The 14,847-nt window shown below is 37.0% G+C and overlaps 1 protein-coding gene across 1 annotated transcript in view; it reads left to right on the forward strand.

Annotated features, from left to right (window-relative positions):
- Positions 1–2,626: 2,626 nt before the first annotated feature.
- The window catches only part of CWF19L2 (CWF19-like 2, cell cycle control (S. pombe)), a 71,047-nt gene continuing 58,826 nt past the window's right edge, over positions 2,627–14,847 (forward strand). The window contains exons 1-7 of the mRNA XM_009890912.1: positions 2,627–2,731; positions 3,468–3,587; positions 5,000–5,107; positions 7,489–7,608; positions 9,366–9,459; positions 10,607–10,722; positions 12,245–12,960. Of these exons, the coding sequence (XP_009889214.1) occupies positions 2,690–2,731; positions 3,468–3,587; positions 5,000–5,107; positions 7,489–7,608; positions 9,366–9,459; positions 10,607–10,722; positions 12,245–12,960 (1,316 nt within the window). The 5' untranslated portion in view covers positions 2,627–2,689. The remainder of the gene's footprint in view (positions 2,732–3,467; positions 3,588–4,999; positions 5,108–7,488; positions 7,609–9,365; positions 9,460–10,606; positions 10,723–12,244; positions 12,961–14,847) is intronic.

The raw sequence follows: 14,847 nt of genomic DNA on the forward strand, positions 1-14,847 counted from the left end.
TTTGTATTGTTAACTTCATTTTATGCAATGTATATTGGTAACGTGAAGGAAACAGTAATTTTATTTAAAATATACCTGTTATTATCTAGAAGGGTAAGATGCTAAATCTTCCTAGACAGGCAAAGAGCACATTAAATGAAGACATATTGGTGAGCTGATCTTGATTGGCCTTTATTTGAGGTGCTTATAGGTTTATGTGCCCAAGAGCTTCTAAAGGGGTGTAAGGGAGCTGTTGACTCCAGCTGCAGATCTTTCGCAACCAAAAGTGAAGTGGAGTATGCAGAAAACCTGTCCTTTTCCCAGTCTAAATCTTGGCAACAGATTCCATGTTTACTTGTGGAGGAAAGTTTGGAGTCTGTTTTTGTTGTATTTTTCCCGTCTAGAACTACATTCAGGTTCCCTTTATCTCCACTGTTTCATCTCTGTCCAGTTATAAGCTTAAGTTTTCTGTATGTGTGGCTTGTAGACATTTTGTGAGTTGCATAGCTGAGGTTATTATCCTTCTCTTGTCCATGAATGTGGCATGCTTAATTACTTCATTTTAGTCAGATGAATATATTTGGAAGACAGAAGGGCCATTGTCATCTGTGTGGGCTAGAACAGAAAGTGTCAGTGATTTCCTATGAATGAGAGTGTTTTAGCAGATGGATAAATGTCTTAGGGTGGGCAGGGTTAATCAAAAAGCTCCCTTGATCATGGAGAGGTAGAGGAAACATCCCTGCATCTTTTGGTGTCCCAGGTGGTTTTTGTGACCTTATGTTATGCTGAACAGCTATTTCACTGTCACTGAATTATAGTCCTGCTTACTCTTTTGTTGTTTTGTTTATAAATAAACTTGAAAACTGTTTTGATATTGGAATAAATGTCTCAATGTGCTCTTAACTCATTCTTTCTTTATCTCTGCCTTTTGAATTTTAAGATGTAGCATTCACCCTTGTAGACTGTCAGCTTCATTCTAGAGATGGAAGTCCCAGTCTTGACCTCTTTAGTCAAGCTGACTTAGGCTATTTTTTTTTTTTTTTGGTTTTGCCAAGTCCCTTCTTTTAAAATTAAGAAGTCTGAGTAGCTGCCTTGCTTTGCTTGCATTTAAGTGTATTAGAAAGTAGACAATGAAGCTTTAAAAGGGTGCTTTGTTTGGGCACAGATGTGTAGTATTTTGATTTTTTTTTTTTTGTTCTTTTTGCAACTTTCACTATTGCTAACAACAATGTTCAAAAGTACAACAGCACTCCTACCTTATGAGTTAACTTTAAAAAAACCCCACCTTTTAATCTTATTTTTTTAGTGTGTGTTTCTGTTCATTGAACCTTTTTGGTGTACTGGCCATACTGGTCATCCTCCTGCAAACCTTGTTTTCAGTCAGTACAAAAGCTACAGATTTCCTTTTTGGCTGTATCAAGAAAGAGAAACTGGCCTGTGGTAGGGAGGTTACCGTTGTGTGCAGTGCATGGGCTTGTATCTAGAGTTTGTTACAGAGAACTAATACCTGCCCAGGAGGAAAGACTTCAGCAGGTTGTCTAATCTTCTGAGATTTTTCTTTTTTTTTTAAATACTGGTCTTTTTTAAACTTGCATGTGATCTTTTGGCTTACCATTCAAAACGCTTTCTGGTAAAACTTGGTGTTTCAGGATGAAAACCAAACTCTACTTTTAGTTTTTGCTTTGACTTTAGTTATTTAAAAAAAAATAAACCCACAAACAAACAAAAGAAGAGAATGAAGCTCAAATTTGCAAGACTTAACTCACACAAAATTAGGGTTGTAATAACATAAGGTAACTTTCCTCCTTTTTAATCAGGTGTGGTGGTATTTTGCACTTTGGGATAAAGAGTTTTCTAATGTCAAGTTATATTTAAGTAAACTTGTTTGTGAAAGTCATGTTTCTACTGAAAGTAACAGAGAGACCTTCAGAGACTGAAAAGGTTGTTATTTTATTGATGTGGTTTATAGAAATCCTTTTCAGGAATTGAAACTCTGCAGTGATTATTATTTTTTCAGAAGTAGTAGTAAAAGTATTTCTAGTTTTATCTTCATAACCAGAAAGGGAAGAACATTCTGCAGCCCAAAATGCTAATCCTTATATACTTGTATACTCCTTGAGAGCATGGACTTCTGCAGCTCCAAGTTTTGCACCTGGATGAGATATTTCCAAAGCTGAATGTGCACAAAGATAGGCTTGCTAACTTCTAAATTAATAGATAGGGAGCTGTACTTTGCCATGGAGTAATTTCCCAGAAAACTTTTTGAAATAGAAAATCATAAGTCCACTATATCATATCATACACAGTTCACGAATGTTGTAAGAACAGAAGACTTCTTAGAATGAAGAACGGAAGTTGAATGTATTCATGTCACTCTTATTTAGGATGATAGGATGAAATCAGTGTTACAGGAACTGCAAAGCTGTAGCTTGAGGAAGGAGGGTACATAATATGTTTTAGCTGAATTTCCCCTTTAACATGTAATCCTAAAGTATTTTTGTTGCAGTCCTCTAAAAGCAAAAGTTCTCAAGCACAGTTCTCAACGTTGTGTATGGTTGTGTCAGTGTGGCTTACAAAGGTGTGTCTGTAAGTAAATGCTACTCAACTCCATCTGGTTATTTTTCTTCTCTGTTTGTCTTAGGCCAAAATTAGTTATGAAAAGGAGCAGAGACACAAGCTGCTAAAGCATCTACGGGGTGAAGATACATGGATGCTTGCTGATGTGAATGAACGTGTGGAACAACTGGAAAAGGTGATGGAACTGTAAATCATTGAATTGTGGTGTTAGCTTTACAACATGTTCCTATGAACAGAAGGCTTTGAGGGCTTTAAAAAATCTCCCATTTTTTAAATCTTTAAAAATCTCCCATTTTCTGAATTCTTTATGCTTCAATATTAGCTTTTTTATAAGTGGAAATAATCTTTTACTCACAAAGAGGAAAAGTTTCTGTCATTTGATTCCAGCATTAATTTTTACCAAATGCAGAAGAACAAGTGTTGCCAGAGAAGAATAGTCCCATGGGAAGAAATCTGGAGGATCCAAGCCTTCATAGCAATCTCGTTTGTGGTCATTCACAGGACAAACCTTAATGGAGCCTCTGAATATCGCATCCTTGAGTATTAGTGTAGAATTCTGTGCAAATATTTCAACAAAGGACAGACGCGTATTGATGATGCAGTGATTCCCCAGGAAATAGATTTGACTGAACTAAAGATAGTGTAGAAGATACTGTAGGTATAGTTAGAGTGCCTTAGTTCCAGTGAAAAGATATTAACAGAGGGAAGAAGAGTCAATTACAGATGTCAGGCATGTCTTCCCCACCTCACCTCAACAGGAGAGAGAGAGGATAGTAGAAGTAAAATGTAGCTGTGTCCAGCTGTGTGTGTTTTACCTTTTTTGGTGTGGTTTGGTAAGTAGGTTGTGATAGTTTTTCTTGTATGTGGGTGATTTGTTTTGCTGGATCTCATTTACAAATATTTACTTGTAGGAACATTCTGTGCAGAAAAAAAAGAAAAGGGATAAACATTCAAAAAAATCTAAGAAAGAAAAGAAGAAAAATAAGAAAGAAAAATCTGAAAAGAAGGATGACATACTTGATAGTTCTTCGGTAAGTAAGAAATTTTAAAATGCTTCAAATGCGATTTTGAAAACACTCACCATTTTAGTCTCTGTGGGTACGCATGGTTAGTAAAATTAAGACTCATTCTTACCATTTTCTGTTGGGAAAAACTGTGGCAAAATTTGTCTTTTTAATAGACCCAAGTATTTAATCAATTAAAAAGATGCTGTTATGTGAGTGCTTGTGAACTTTATAATATTGAATTCACTCATTAGAAACTAAGTGATTTATAGTTTTTCAGCAGAGAGAGATGGAAAAAAATCCTCATTCTAGGATAGAGTGGAAAAATTCGTAAGTTCCCTGTAGTCAGTGGTATATGATAGAATGATGTGTCTAAAACTGCAAATACTTGACTTTGATTTTAAGCATGAGTGACTGCTGCCTTTTTCCACGGACGTTTAACCGTGGAAACTCCCAACAACACGAGTGTTGTACGTGGGTCTGAAGGAAGGCTCAAACTTGTGCATTTAAATCTGTAGACAGATGCCTTCACATTGAGGGGCACTCTGGCAAAACAGTACAGAGACTGCATTAGAAATCTGGATGTTGCTTTCTTGCCATATTGTGTAAAACATCCTCCCAGCATTTTGGTGTAAGTCGGGTAGCACTGTGATTTTTTTCTTTTTTAGTCTCTTTTACTGAGTGAAGGAACATGCAGTGTGATGAGATTTATTTTCCAGGGCCTGGTATCAGAGGTGAAGTATGCTTTTCAGTGTGGGAGGTAAGGCACAAATGTCCCACATTTCCCATGGGAGTTATCTAAACCCCTCAGATCACATCAGTGAGTCCCTGGATACATACAGCACAGTCCTGGCTGATACTTTTGATCCAAAGTCTGTTATTCCCATGGCAGGTTCATGTAAATAGAAACAAACTGTTCAGTGGAGTCCTGCTTGGTTCAAGTGTGAAATCTCAGTACACGGTTTGCAAGTGCAAGTGTAGGAAGGTGAATATGAAAATAGGGGGAGATAGCATGTACAGTGCTTTGTTGTAGTAAGCTACTGATTTTACTTTTTTAATGTAAAACATACTTAGTAATGAATTTAGATTTTTTTATTTTGTTTTTTGCAATGCCATAAAAACAATTGGTTTTGGGGTTTATTCTGGCAGTTTTAACTTCAGTAGTGTTATGCTAATAAACTGCCAGTGTGAATTAGTGTTACATACTGTGATGTGATCATGAAGTGTGGTGGAATGTTTTGATCATGAAGGAACAATCTCCTATGGGAATATCGATATTTTATTTTTATTATCAATATTTTAAAATAATAAACTACTATATTAGTAATGCTAATCAGCATCAATTTTGATTATCAATATACTTGGTAAGTATTGCATTTTATCAACATATAATAGTATGTTAAGGTATTATTATTCTTTACATTAAACTCTGTTTTTAGGATTCTTCAGTTGAATGGGTTGAGTCAAATGTGTCACAGTCAGATAACAAAGAAGCAGCTTGGAAGGTCAACAAGCAATCAGATGCTGGGAAAGAACCCTCATTGCAGGTGAGCAGCCTGATAACTACTCCAGAAATAAATTCAGCATGACCAAATGTGAAACGTGCTTAGGTTTCTTGACAACTCTTTTTGCAATGTGTTGAACAAAACCTATTTTAGGGACAAATGTCTTTGCTTAGCTAGGTAAATGTTACATTTCATTCATCAGAAGACTTCTTTACTTAATAGTTGCTTAGTACTTAGCAAGGCACTACACTTAAAGTCGCCTAGCACCAATTGTTTTGAGGCTCTTCGCAACTCAGCTTGATTTTCTTTAAGAGGTCAACTTAAAGATCTTGTCTGGACATATTATTTTTTCTGCATAATTTCAGTGGCTATTCTACAGTTGCATGAGTTTTTGCTTCTGTGGTGCTTAAACCACAGGAAACCAAAGGAAAAGAGGTGTAGAACTTAGCAGTAACAATATTTATTGAACCAATGCCTCTTTTGATCTTTCTAGGTGAATTCTGTGCCCAGTAAGCAGTATTTGTTCTGGAAAATGGAGTCATTCTGAAACGAACTGCTGTGATTTTAGTAACATAAATGTAGTCACATATCACCACATCCTCAGTTGTGTGAAAATGATAATTTTTAATTTAGTGTCTAATTCCACTCCTGAAAAAAGTCCCCGTTTCTCATTCTGAATTTGTACATCTTGTTAAGAGAAATAAAAAGCATCTCTGAATCATATCTGTCATCTTGGAAAAGTATAAAGAAATGAAATATAAATCCTTATGTATGTCATGACAATTTGTACTGCAAAATCATTTTTTTCCAAGTATTTATTGTACAATGTGCACCCCAGGCTTGTCTATTTCAGACAAAGTGTGTGCTTTTGAAAGGAATTTCCTGGTTATTTCTACTTTTTGTATTTTGGCTCACATTATGAAGAAGTCTTGGAGAATGTAAATCCATTTCCTGTTGTATTAAACTAAATTAGAATGTGTGTTCTCAGAATGCAGCTAAGGTGCTCTATGGGACCAGTCTTGGACTAGTCCAGAGTGCTTACTTAAAAAAAAAACCAACAACCAACAACCTCCCCCCCAAAAAAAACCCCTAAAGACAGAAACAAAAAAAGCCCCAAACCCACAGATCTGAAGCCTATATAGAAGACAAAGTCAGACTGTTTGCAGTGGTGCCCAGTGACAGGACCAGAGGCAGCAGGCACAAACTGAAACGCAGGAATTTCTGTCTGAATATCAGGAAACAGTGTTTTACTGTGAGGGTGACCAGGCACTGGCACAGGTTAGTCAAAGAGGTTGTGGAATCTCCATCCTTGGATATATTTACGAGCTGTCTGGACATGGTCCTGGGCAACTGGATCTAGGTGGCCCTGTTTGAGCAGGGGGGTTAGACCAGATGACCTCTAGAGGTCCCGTGCACATCCACTTCTGTTGGTCCATGTTGCTTGCTGATGTGGGCATAGATACTATTGAATCACTTGAAGATAGACTATTTTTCAGTTCCTTCTCTTTCTTAGAGGACATCTGAGAAGTGGAATGTTGTATTTCACTTCTGAAACTCTCTGATGTGTTGCCTAATATAATTTTTAAATAACAGAGAAAATGTGACATATAGCATCTCTGAAGAGATGCTTGAACCCTACCGAAGATATGAAGGCTCTTCTGTAAGGACATGTTTCAAAACAGGTGTCATCTTGTCATTTCGGTTGCTGTACTATCAACAGAAGTGTTCCGAGTACTTGGTTTTTGCAGAGTAGTTGTTTATGATGTGCATGTCACCGCTTTCTTTTGGGGCTTCAGGTTTTGTGTGTATAAAGGTAGTAGGTATATCTGGGCTTTTTATGTGCTGCTTTTCTTCAGAGAGTAGTCCTAATTTTTGAAATACGCTTTGTTTGGCTTAGGTTTTGTAACTGCAGTTTTCTACCTGTTATTGTGGGTACAGTTCACAGAATTTAGATGTGTAACTGTTTAATTTGAGAGTGCAGTTAGTGCCTAGATATGAGAGGTATGAATACTGCTCAGTTAGTGATTGCAGATTTTGTGTACGCTAAAAGAGATATAAGAGATCATGAAGTCAGAATCAGCAAGATGAAAAGGAATTGGTTTAGATGTACAGTGTTCGTTTAAGCAAATAATAAGCAGTCCATACAGTTCGCACGTTTACCAATGTCTTAAATACATTGTGAAGATGTATTTCAAATTACAGAGACACGTTTATGAATGTCTGTGTAAGAGAATATTAAAAACCTGAAAGGTCAGGGTTCTTAAAATCATATTTGCTTTTCATTGAAGTATTTATTTTGTGTTTGTAAAACCTATACTTTTTATTGTACCTAATATTTGTCAGTAGTTGCACTGGTTTGATTTGTACCCAGACCATGTTTTTGTTGGAAGGCTGAACACTGATTCTTTCTGTTTATTTTAAAGAGAGAAGAATGGATGAATTTAGACTTCATGTCATTGAAAACCACATCAGTAGCAGCTGTCAAAGGTGAAAGACAAAAAGAAAAAATATTGGAACGACAGAAAGCTCAAGAAATTGAGCAGGTAGGAGGAATTAATATATTAACTTTTTTCTGCATCTTACTAAATTTTGTGCGATGAGTGAACAAATAAATTGGTTCAAATATTTAAGTCTGTATCATTTTAAATTAATGCCTGATATGTTGTGTGGTAATGATTTTAATTAGATTGATCAGTTATTTGTTCTGTTTGGGATGGGAAGGGTTCATACAGCAGGCTTACCTTGTGGAGAAAAGCCTTTAAACTCTCTTCTTGGTAAGGAGAAAACTAGTTTTGTTAGTACTAAATCCTATAATATTTAAGTCCTTCTGAGATGTTTTACCTAATAACAATGGCAGCCTGAGCTTCTTCCCCGCAGTGTGTGTCAAAGGAGCACCATTGTTTTGTATGGTAAAAGCTTTCCTAAGTTTCAGTGTTAAAGTGCAGGGTGCTAAGGCTTGTTTTTTTCCTGAAGAAAATTCAAAGCAGTTGTGCCCTTCATGCCACAATTGTGCATGAACACATGGGTGAACCAGAGTCTGGCTGGGGAAGGGGTAGCTGTCATTAAATTAGTTCTGTTTACATACAGTTGTTGGCTACTTCATTTGTTCATTCAGCTCCTTAAATGCAATGTAGTCTGATCTGAAAACATAGTTGCTGATCACTATCTAATATTTACTTGTCCTCACATCCCACATTGGGCCATTTGTTGCTGTTAGGTTTTCCAGTTAGTTGTGTTGTGGCTGGGAACCAGATTGACCTGTAGTGCTATTCTTGTGTAGCCTGCGGTGCTTGGTTATTGTCTTTTGAGAAGGAATTAATATTTTTTTTTGTCCCCCCTTAATATTTTGCTGAACGTTTTTTCTGAACTGTTGGAGGACCATTTAATGTGGAGATCTTAAATCATCAGAATGTCAGCATGTATTATACAGTTAATGACAATTTATATGTATTCTTGATCCTAGAAGAGTATGATTTTTACAGACTCTACCACCCAACCACCTTCTCTCCATGCAGGTTTGTTTTTCACTTTGAGGGTTGTAAGGCACTGGAACAGGTTTTTCACTTTGAGGGTTGTAAGGCACTGGAACAGGTTGCCCAGAGAGGTTGTTGAGGCCCCATCCCTGGAGGTGTTCAAGGCCAGGCTGGACATGGCCTTGGGCAACCTGGTCTAGTGGGAGGTGTCCCTGCCCATGGCAGGGGGGTTGGACCTCGATGATCTTCAAGGTCCTTTCCAACCTAAACCATTCCATGATTCTATGATTGTACTTCTGTGTTTTATACACCAGAATGTCCATCTTTTTTTAATGCCTAAAACAATGTGTACAATAGATGCATACAGCATGCCAGTGGTGGCGATGAGTTGACGATATAACATTTCAAAATTTTGTCAGTGCTGGAATGCTTACTCAACCCTTTTCCCCAGTGGAGTTCCTTGCCTGCTCCCAGAGAAGTTGGTTGACAGAATCACAATAAGCGATCTGTTTTGAGGATGAAAAGCAGTAACTGGAGGTAAAACTAAGAGCCCCCATAACAGCAGTTCTTCCGATGCAAGTGCATATTACTGCTACACTGGCAATGAAGTCAAACAGCAAAACTTCTGTGTAATAGTGGTGCCAACTAAGCATGTGTTTGAGAGCTTTGACTTGGGATGGAAAGTTACGTTTATTTCTACCTGTCTTTAGGTAGCACAAGTTGTGAGTAAGCTGTTCTATTCCCACGCAAGTCTCAGAAAAATTTTCAAATATTCTAGAAAATACAAACCACATGCTATGCACATATTAAAATTATTTCTGTTTTAGGCCATGCTGTCTGAGAGAGAACTCAATCCCTATTGGAAAGACGGTGGTACAGGTTTGCCACCAGAAAAGGATGAAACAGCTTCAGTTAAGAAAGGTAAACATCGAATTTTAGTAGTAATCTGAAATTTCTGTCTCCAGTTTCTGGTCTCTGTGTTGCTAATAAGTTACTCCTAACGTTGATGTAAAGGGATCACGAATAACATAGAATAAAGTAAAATTTGGATGAAAATTCAGTAGTGAATATTGGGTTAATATCATAGTATGTTGTTTTGCAGAATTTCTCTTCACTGGTTTTTAATCTTGAGTGGTTTGACCTTCAATATCTTTACAGAAATTCTCCATTTTGAACTAATTAAAGGAAAGCATGATTTAACCAAGACAAGATAAATTGTTGTCATCTCATTTGGTTCCTTTCATTCCATTACACAAATTATAGTTTTAAAATATTCAACCACAGAAGTCTGAGTCACATTAAAATGAAGTACATTACAGATGCGGTTTGTGAAAAATATTATTTCTGTAACCTTTTCACTTCTTTCCTTACCCTAGGGTTATCCTGCCAATTTCCAGCAAGAGCAGTTAGAAAAATGTTTTTCATAATGTCATGAAACGTTTATTATGTGATAAGAAGGGTCCTTGTGTTCTGTCAGCAGGGATCAGTAGGGTCCCTGGCTTTTCTCTTTGGGAGCCTTTCCCTGTGGACAGTCTGTCCTGCAAACCATTAGCCTGATGCCCACTTTCAGGAGTCACCGAGATCAGTGATCTGTAAGAGATGACAGGCATCAGTGAGTATGTGTCCTGAATGTTGAGACCTCTGGGAGCTTCTCAAATGGAAAGCAAGAGGTTGCTCATTGGTTTTCTGAGAAGGGGAATGCACTTGTTTGTATGTAGGGAGTATGCCAAAGAATGGACACAGAAAGTGAAAACAGTAAGAAGGTTCTTTAATTTCAGAAAAAATATCCCACAACTTCTCATATGCACTCCTGTCTTGGGAACTGCTTGTTGTGTTCTATGATAAAATGGAGAAGCTTAAATTAAATCAGTGGTATTACTGAGGTATATCCAGCATTAACTTATAAAAACATGTGATTGTATTATTATGTTCTTTCTATTTTTCTTTGGCTCCCCTTCAACTTTTACGTTAAGTTTAGGTGAAGGTTTAATGTCACATACAGAGTAATGTTAAATAAGAATAACTATTGAGTTATAAAATTGTGACCTCTCATTGTTTTCTAATTTAGTTACGGTGGTAGAAGATGCTGGATTAAGTTGGTTACGAAAATCGTACCAAAGAATGAAGGAGCAGGCTGAGAGAGAGAAACGAAATTTTGAGGAAATTGTAGCTGAGAGATATGGGGTAAGGATCTTCAATTAATTTTTTTTTAAATACTAATAGATGCTTGGAAAAAGTTACTTTCATGTAAAGGCACAAATACTTAATGTGTAGTGTGAGACATAAGGGAAGAAGCAGCAAAAAAACAGCCTCTGAAGAGTTTAAAGCTGCCCAGCCTTTTATATCTTTTTTGTTAAATATTTCCTAATATACAGGATCCTATAGCAAATTGAAAATACTTATCTTCTACATCAGGAAGTTCAAATGATCCCAGTTACAAAATACCTGAGTGCTTCCAAAATTATGATGTGTACTAGAAGATATATTTTGTTCTCCTGCACATAGCGGATAATAATGCATGTTGTGGATAATAATAATGCCAAGATGATTTGGAGAGCTGTGTCATATTTTACCAAATATGAATCTTCTGGCCACTTGTGATCTGCTCAGTTCAGATATATTGAGAAAGCTGCTTGTTTCTGAAGGGTTTAAAAGTCTTCAAAATTTATTTTTAATAAAACAGTCTGCCGTAACAATATTAACTCTTTAAAGCCTGTCCCCCCTACCTATTATATTGTTGTTTTTAAAAACATTGGTCAAAGTTCTGGAGTGTTAAATATTTGCCATAGTGTTACTTTTGAGTTTTCTGTGGGTTTTTTGATTAGGTTGGTTTGGTTGTGGAAATCTGGGATAAGACAGTGTGACTTCATACTATTGTCCTTGAACTGAATTGTAGTCACTCCTGAGTGATAAACCAACATGGTCAGCATTGGTAGAAATTATTCAATGCCAGTGATTGTAAAGAATATTATTTTTAAGAATCTTTATCAAGAAACTAGAGTTAAAACAGTGTGAACCATTCTGGCTGCTGAAGTACAGGATAGTGATTGAAAGAGATCTCTGCCTGATTTGCTTCAGTATGTAGTATTTTGAGGGGGCAAGGAAAGTAATTGGTGGCTTTTAAGCCAAAGAGAGAAGAGAAACAGTCCATGTTTTGTTTAATTGCCTAATGGATAGAGTATTTTTCCAGAAAACCAGAGACAGGGATTCAAATCCTGTTTCAAGCTAAAGATTTTGAACCCACTCTCCTTTGTTTTTAAGAGTTTAACTAGATTGTAAAATATTTTAATGGGAACGTCCATTGGTTCTATAGAAGTTGAGCATCTGGTGAGCATAAAAGCAACGTTCATGAGTGAGAAAGAGGGAGCTTTTCTCCCTAGCTCAAGCCCCTAATCTACCGGTTGCCAGGAGGAGACAGTTCTGAGGCTCTGGTCCCTGTTCCCAGGACTGCTTTAGCACTTTACTTTAGAGCCATGGGATGAAAGTTAGAAATAGTCCAAGAGAAAGCCTTCCCAACGGAGCATGTTATACATGAGGCTGTAGGTACCCTTTTTCATACTTCCTTTCTGCTCCGTGGCTGATGCCTTGCCCTTTGCACAGTGACTCATTTTCACAGAGTGATGCCTTTCTTGTAATACTTTGTAGGGAGCTTCACAATACCCCATGATCTTAAAAGCAGTATGACTTTTTTTATTCTTTCTTATAGTCAATGGAGATATTTCAGTCACGATTAGAAGAAGCTGAAAAAGTTGCATCCAGAAAGGAAAATTATTGTAGAAGTGGAAGATGGAAGAAAACTGACTATTCCGAAAGTGAGAAAGAGAAAAAAGAGCAGCATATGAAAAAGGAGACACGAGATGAACGTGATAGAAACAGGAGCATGTTTGGGGACTATACTAGGGAGAAGTACAGCAAGGGGTGGGCGCAAGAAGACAAAGGTTACAAAAGAGATATGTCAAGAGAAGACCAAGAACGTGGACACAGTAGCACAGACTCAGTATTGAGAGGCTACAGCTCCAAATCAGAAAAACACTCTGATGAAAAACGAAGTCAGGAAAAGAGTTCATCTCTAGGCAACATGAAACACAAATTTCTGAAACCCTCTGAAGATGATTTATCATCTTACAGTGTATCTAGAGACTACAAGTCACAGCAGTCCTCTTCCAAACTACCGGCTCATAGCTCTTTGAGCAGCCGTTTCCAAAAACCTACTGAGGATACTTCACTGGGGACCAAAACGCACACAGAAGATAACAATGAGAAATTAATGTCTGATCAAAAATCATCAGGTACGCAGGAACAAAATGATGACAATAGTTGGGAAAGAACTCCAAGTGATGAAAAAGAGAAGTTGCGACAGGAGTACCCAAGCGATATCCCTGAGAAGAAACAAACATTTGACAGTAGAACATCGTGTTCTAGGTATTTTACAGACATCTTTACTTGTCTTTTATTTGCTGTATTTTGCATGGAAAAGTATACTGGAAAGTCTGTCTTCTTTGTGACAATATTAGATCTGATCATATCAGATCTCTTTAGTTAGGAGGAGGCTAGTCTCCCAGCTAGAGGCAACCACAACGGACCACTGTAGAAGTAATGAACGCCCCCTGCTTGTCCTGTCTCCTCAGCATATTTGAGAATTGCTAATGATAGATTATTTTCTGCTTCTTTCTAATGTTAGTTCACTCTACAAAAAAATTGGCCTTATAGGCAAAAAGCCTGCAAAACAATATTTTAACTGTTACTGAATTTATAAAAGACAAACTTGTAATTTTAGAAAACGCTGACTAAAACCTGAAATAATTAATACAGCAGGGATATGTTTGCCACCTGTGACCTGAACTCATATGCTAAAGTAGTAGCGTATGAAAAATAGTAGAAGGTATTGATCAGAAAAATGCATTTTCTGTGGAAAAGAGGAAAGATGAATAGGAGTGGGAAGGGAAACGCAAACTTTATATGTGGTAGGAATTCCAGTTTGCCTGATGAGCTTTAGTGAAAGACAACAGAGAGTGGTAAGGAGATGTGGTCAAGAAAAGTAAGTTGTAGTCAACTGAGCTTTTGCTCTACTCAAGGCCACCTGTTCTCCAGTATTACCAGCTTGCTGGTGCTTCTGGTGATGTGAGTAGCACTGAATGCTTTCCTTCAGGTCTTCCTAATAATAAGTACGCAGGCGCAGAAGTACTTTAAAGTCAGGATGGTGTTATTTAATTGCCTGGGAAAGCTGGACAAGTAAATATTCTTGATTGGAGCATATAAGAAGGATGATATGTTTCAGTTGGAAACAGCATTTGATGAAATATGATCAAGTGTAATTCCTTCTTTCTTATATGCTTATGTCAGTAATTTGCAGAAAATCTTCTTATAGCAGGGTTATGAATTTACTTTTAATTGTTGGATTCTAATAACAAGACAATAGCTTAAAGATAGGTATTTTATTTATAACTGTTCCTATGTGTAGTACTTGCACATACCTCACTCTGTCTTTGCAAAGAAAAATTGTATATTAAATGAGTATTGCATGACTAACCAGAAACAGGCAGCTTAGTCTATGCAGTTCTTTATATTGTATAGGTTGGGTACTTTTTCCAGATTTCACTTGCTATATATTTTCTACTTTAATAGGAGACAATGAAATGTACGTTTTCTTTGATAGCAGGAAGATAAATTGTTTGCATGATGTTCACATAATCTAATTTATTTATTTATCTTTTTAAAAAAGTCTGAGTTTGAACATACATCATGGCAGGAGTAGTTCTTGATTCTGGCACAAATAGTTTGTATGCACTATGGGAAGTCTCACTCATAAGTCTTTGTCATGTCTTTTTTTATTGTTTATTTTAGCATTTGCTTAGGTGTTATTTTGCTGGAAAATGAGAAATACATCTTTATAGTTATTTTAGTTACTCTGAAAAAAAGATCTTGTAGCATTAAACTCATGATGTATAAGACCTTATTAGACATTTGAATTTAGTGATCATCTTTGTTTTTCTTGATATTACCTAAGTAGTTATTGCCCTGAAGTGCCTGGGGTTTACCACTTAAATGCACTTTGTAAACTTCTGATTAGAATGATGCATGGTGTGTCTGGGCTGGAGCCAATAGACTTCCTCAGCTCTTGAGTCCTGGTTTGTTCATGACTTTGTCCAGGTACAAGGTCTGCACAATCCACAGTTGTTTTCTGTGTGCCTTGGGTAGTGCATTGGTTTCCATAAGGCAACGTGGGTACTCATGTAAGGAGAGACGCTGTGGTGAGATGGGAGACTGCATCGGTACTGCAGTTCAGGCACAGACTCCATGAAAATGAAA

Source organism: Charadrius vociferus, unplaced genomic scaffold, assembly GCF_000708025.1.
Source record: "Charadrius vociferus isolate BGI_N301 unplaced genomic scaffold, ASM70802v2 scaffold118, whole genome shotgun sequence".
NCBI classification, from domain to species: Eukaryota; Metazoa; Chordata; class Aves; order Charadriiformes; family Charadriidae; genus Charadrius; species Charadrius vociferus.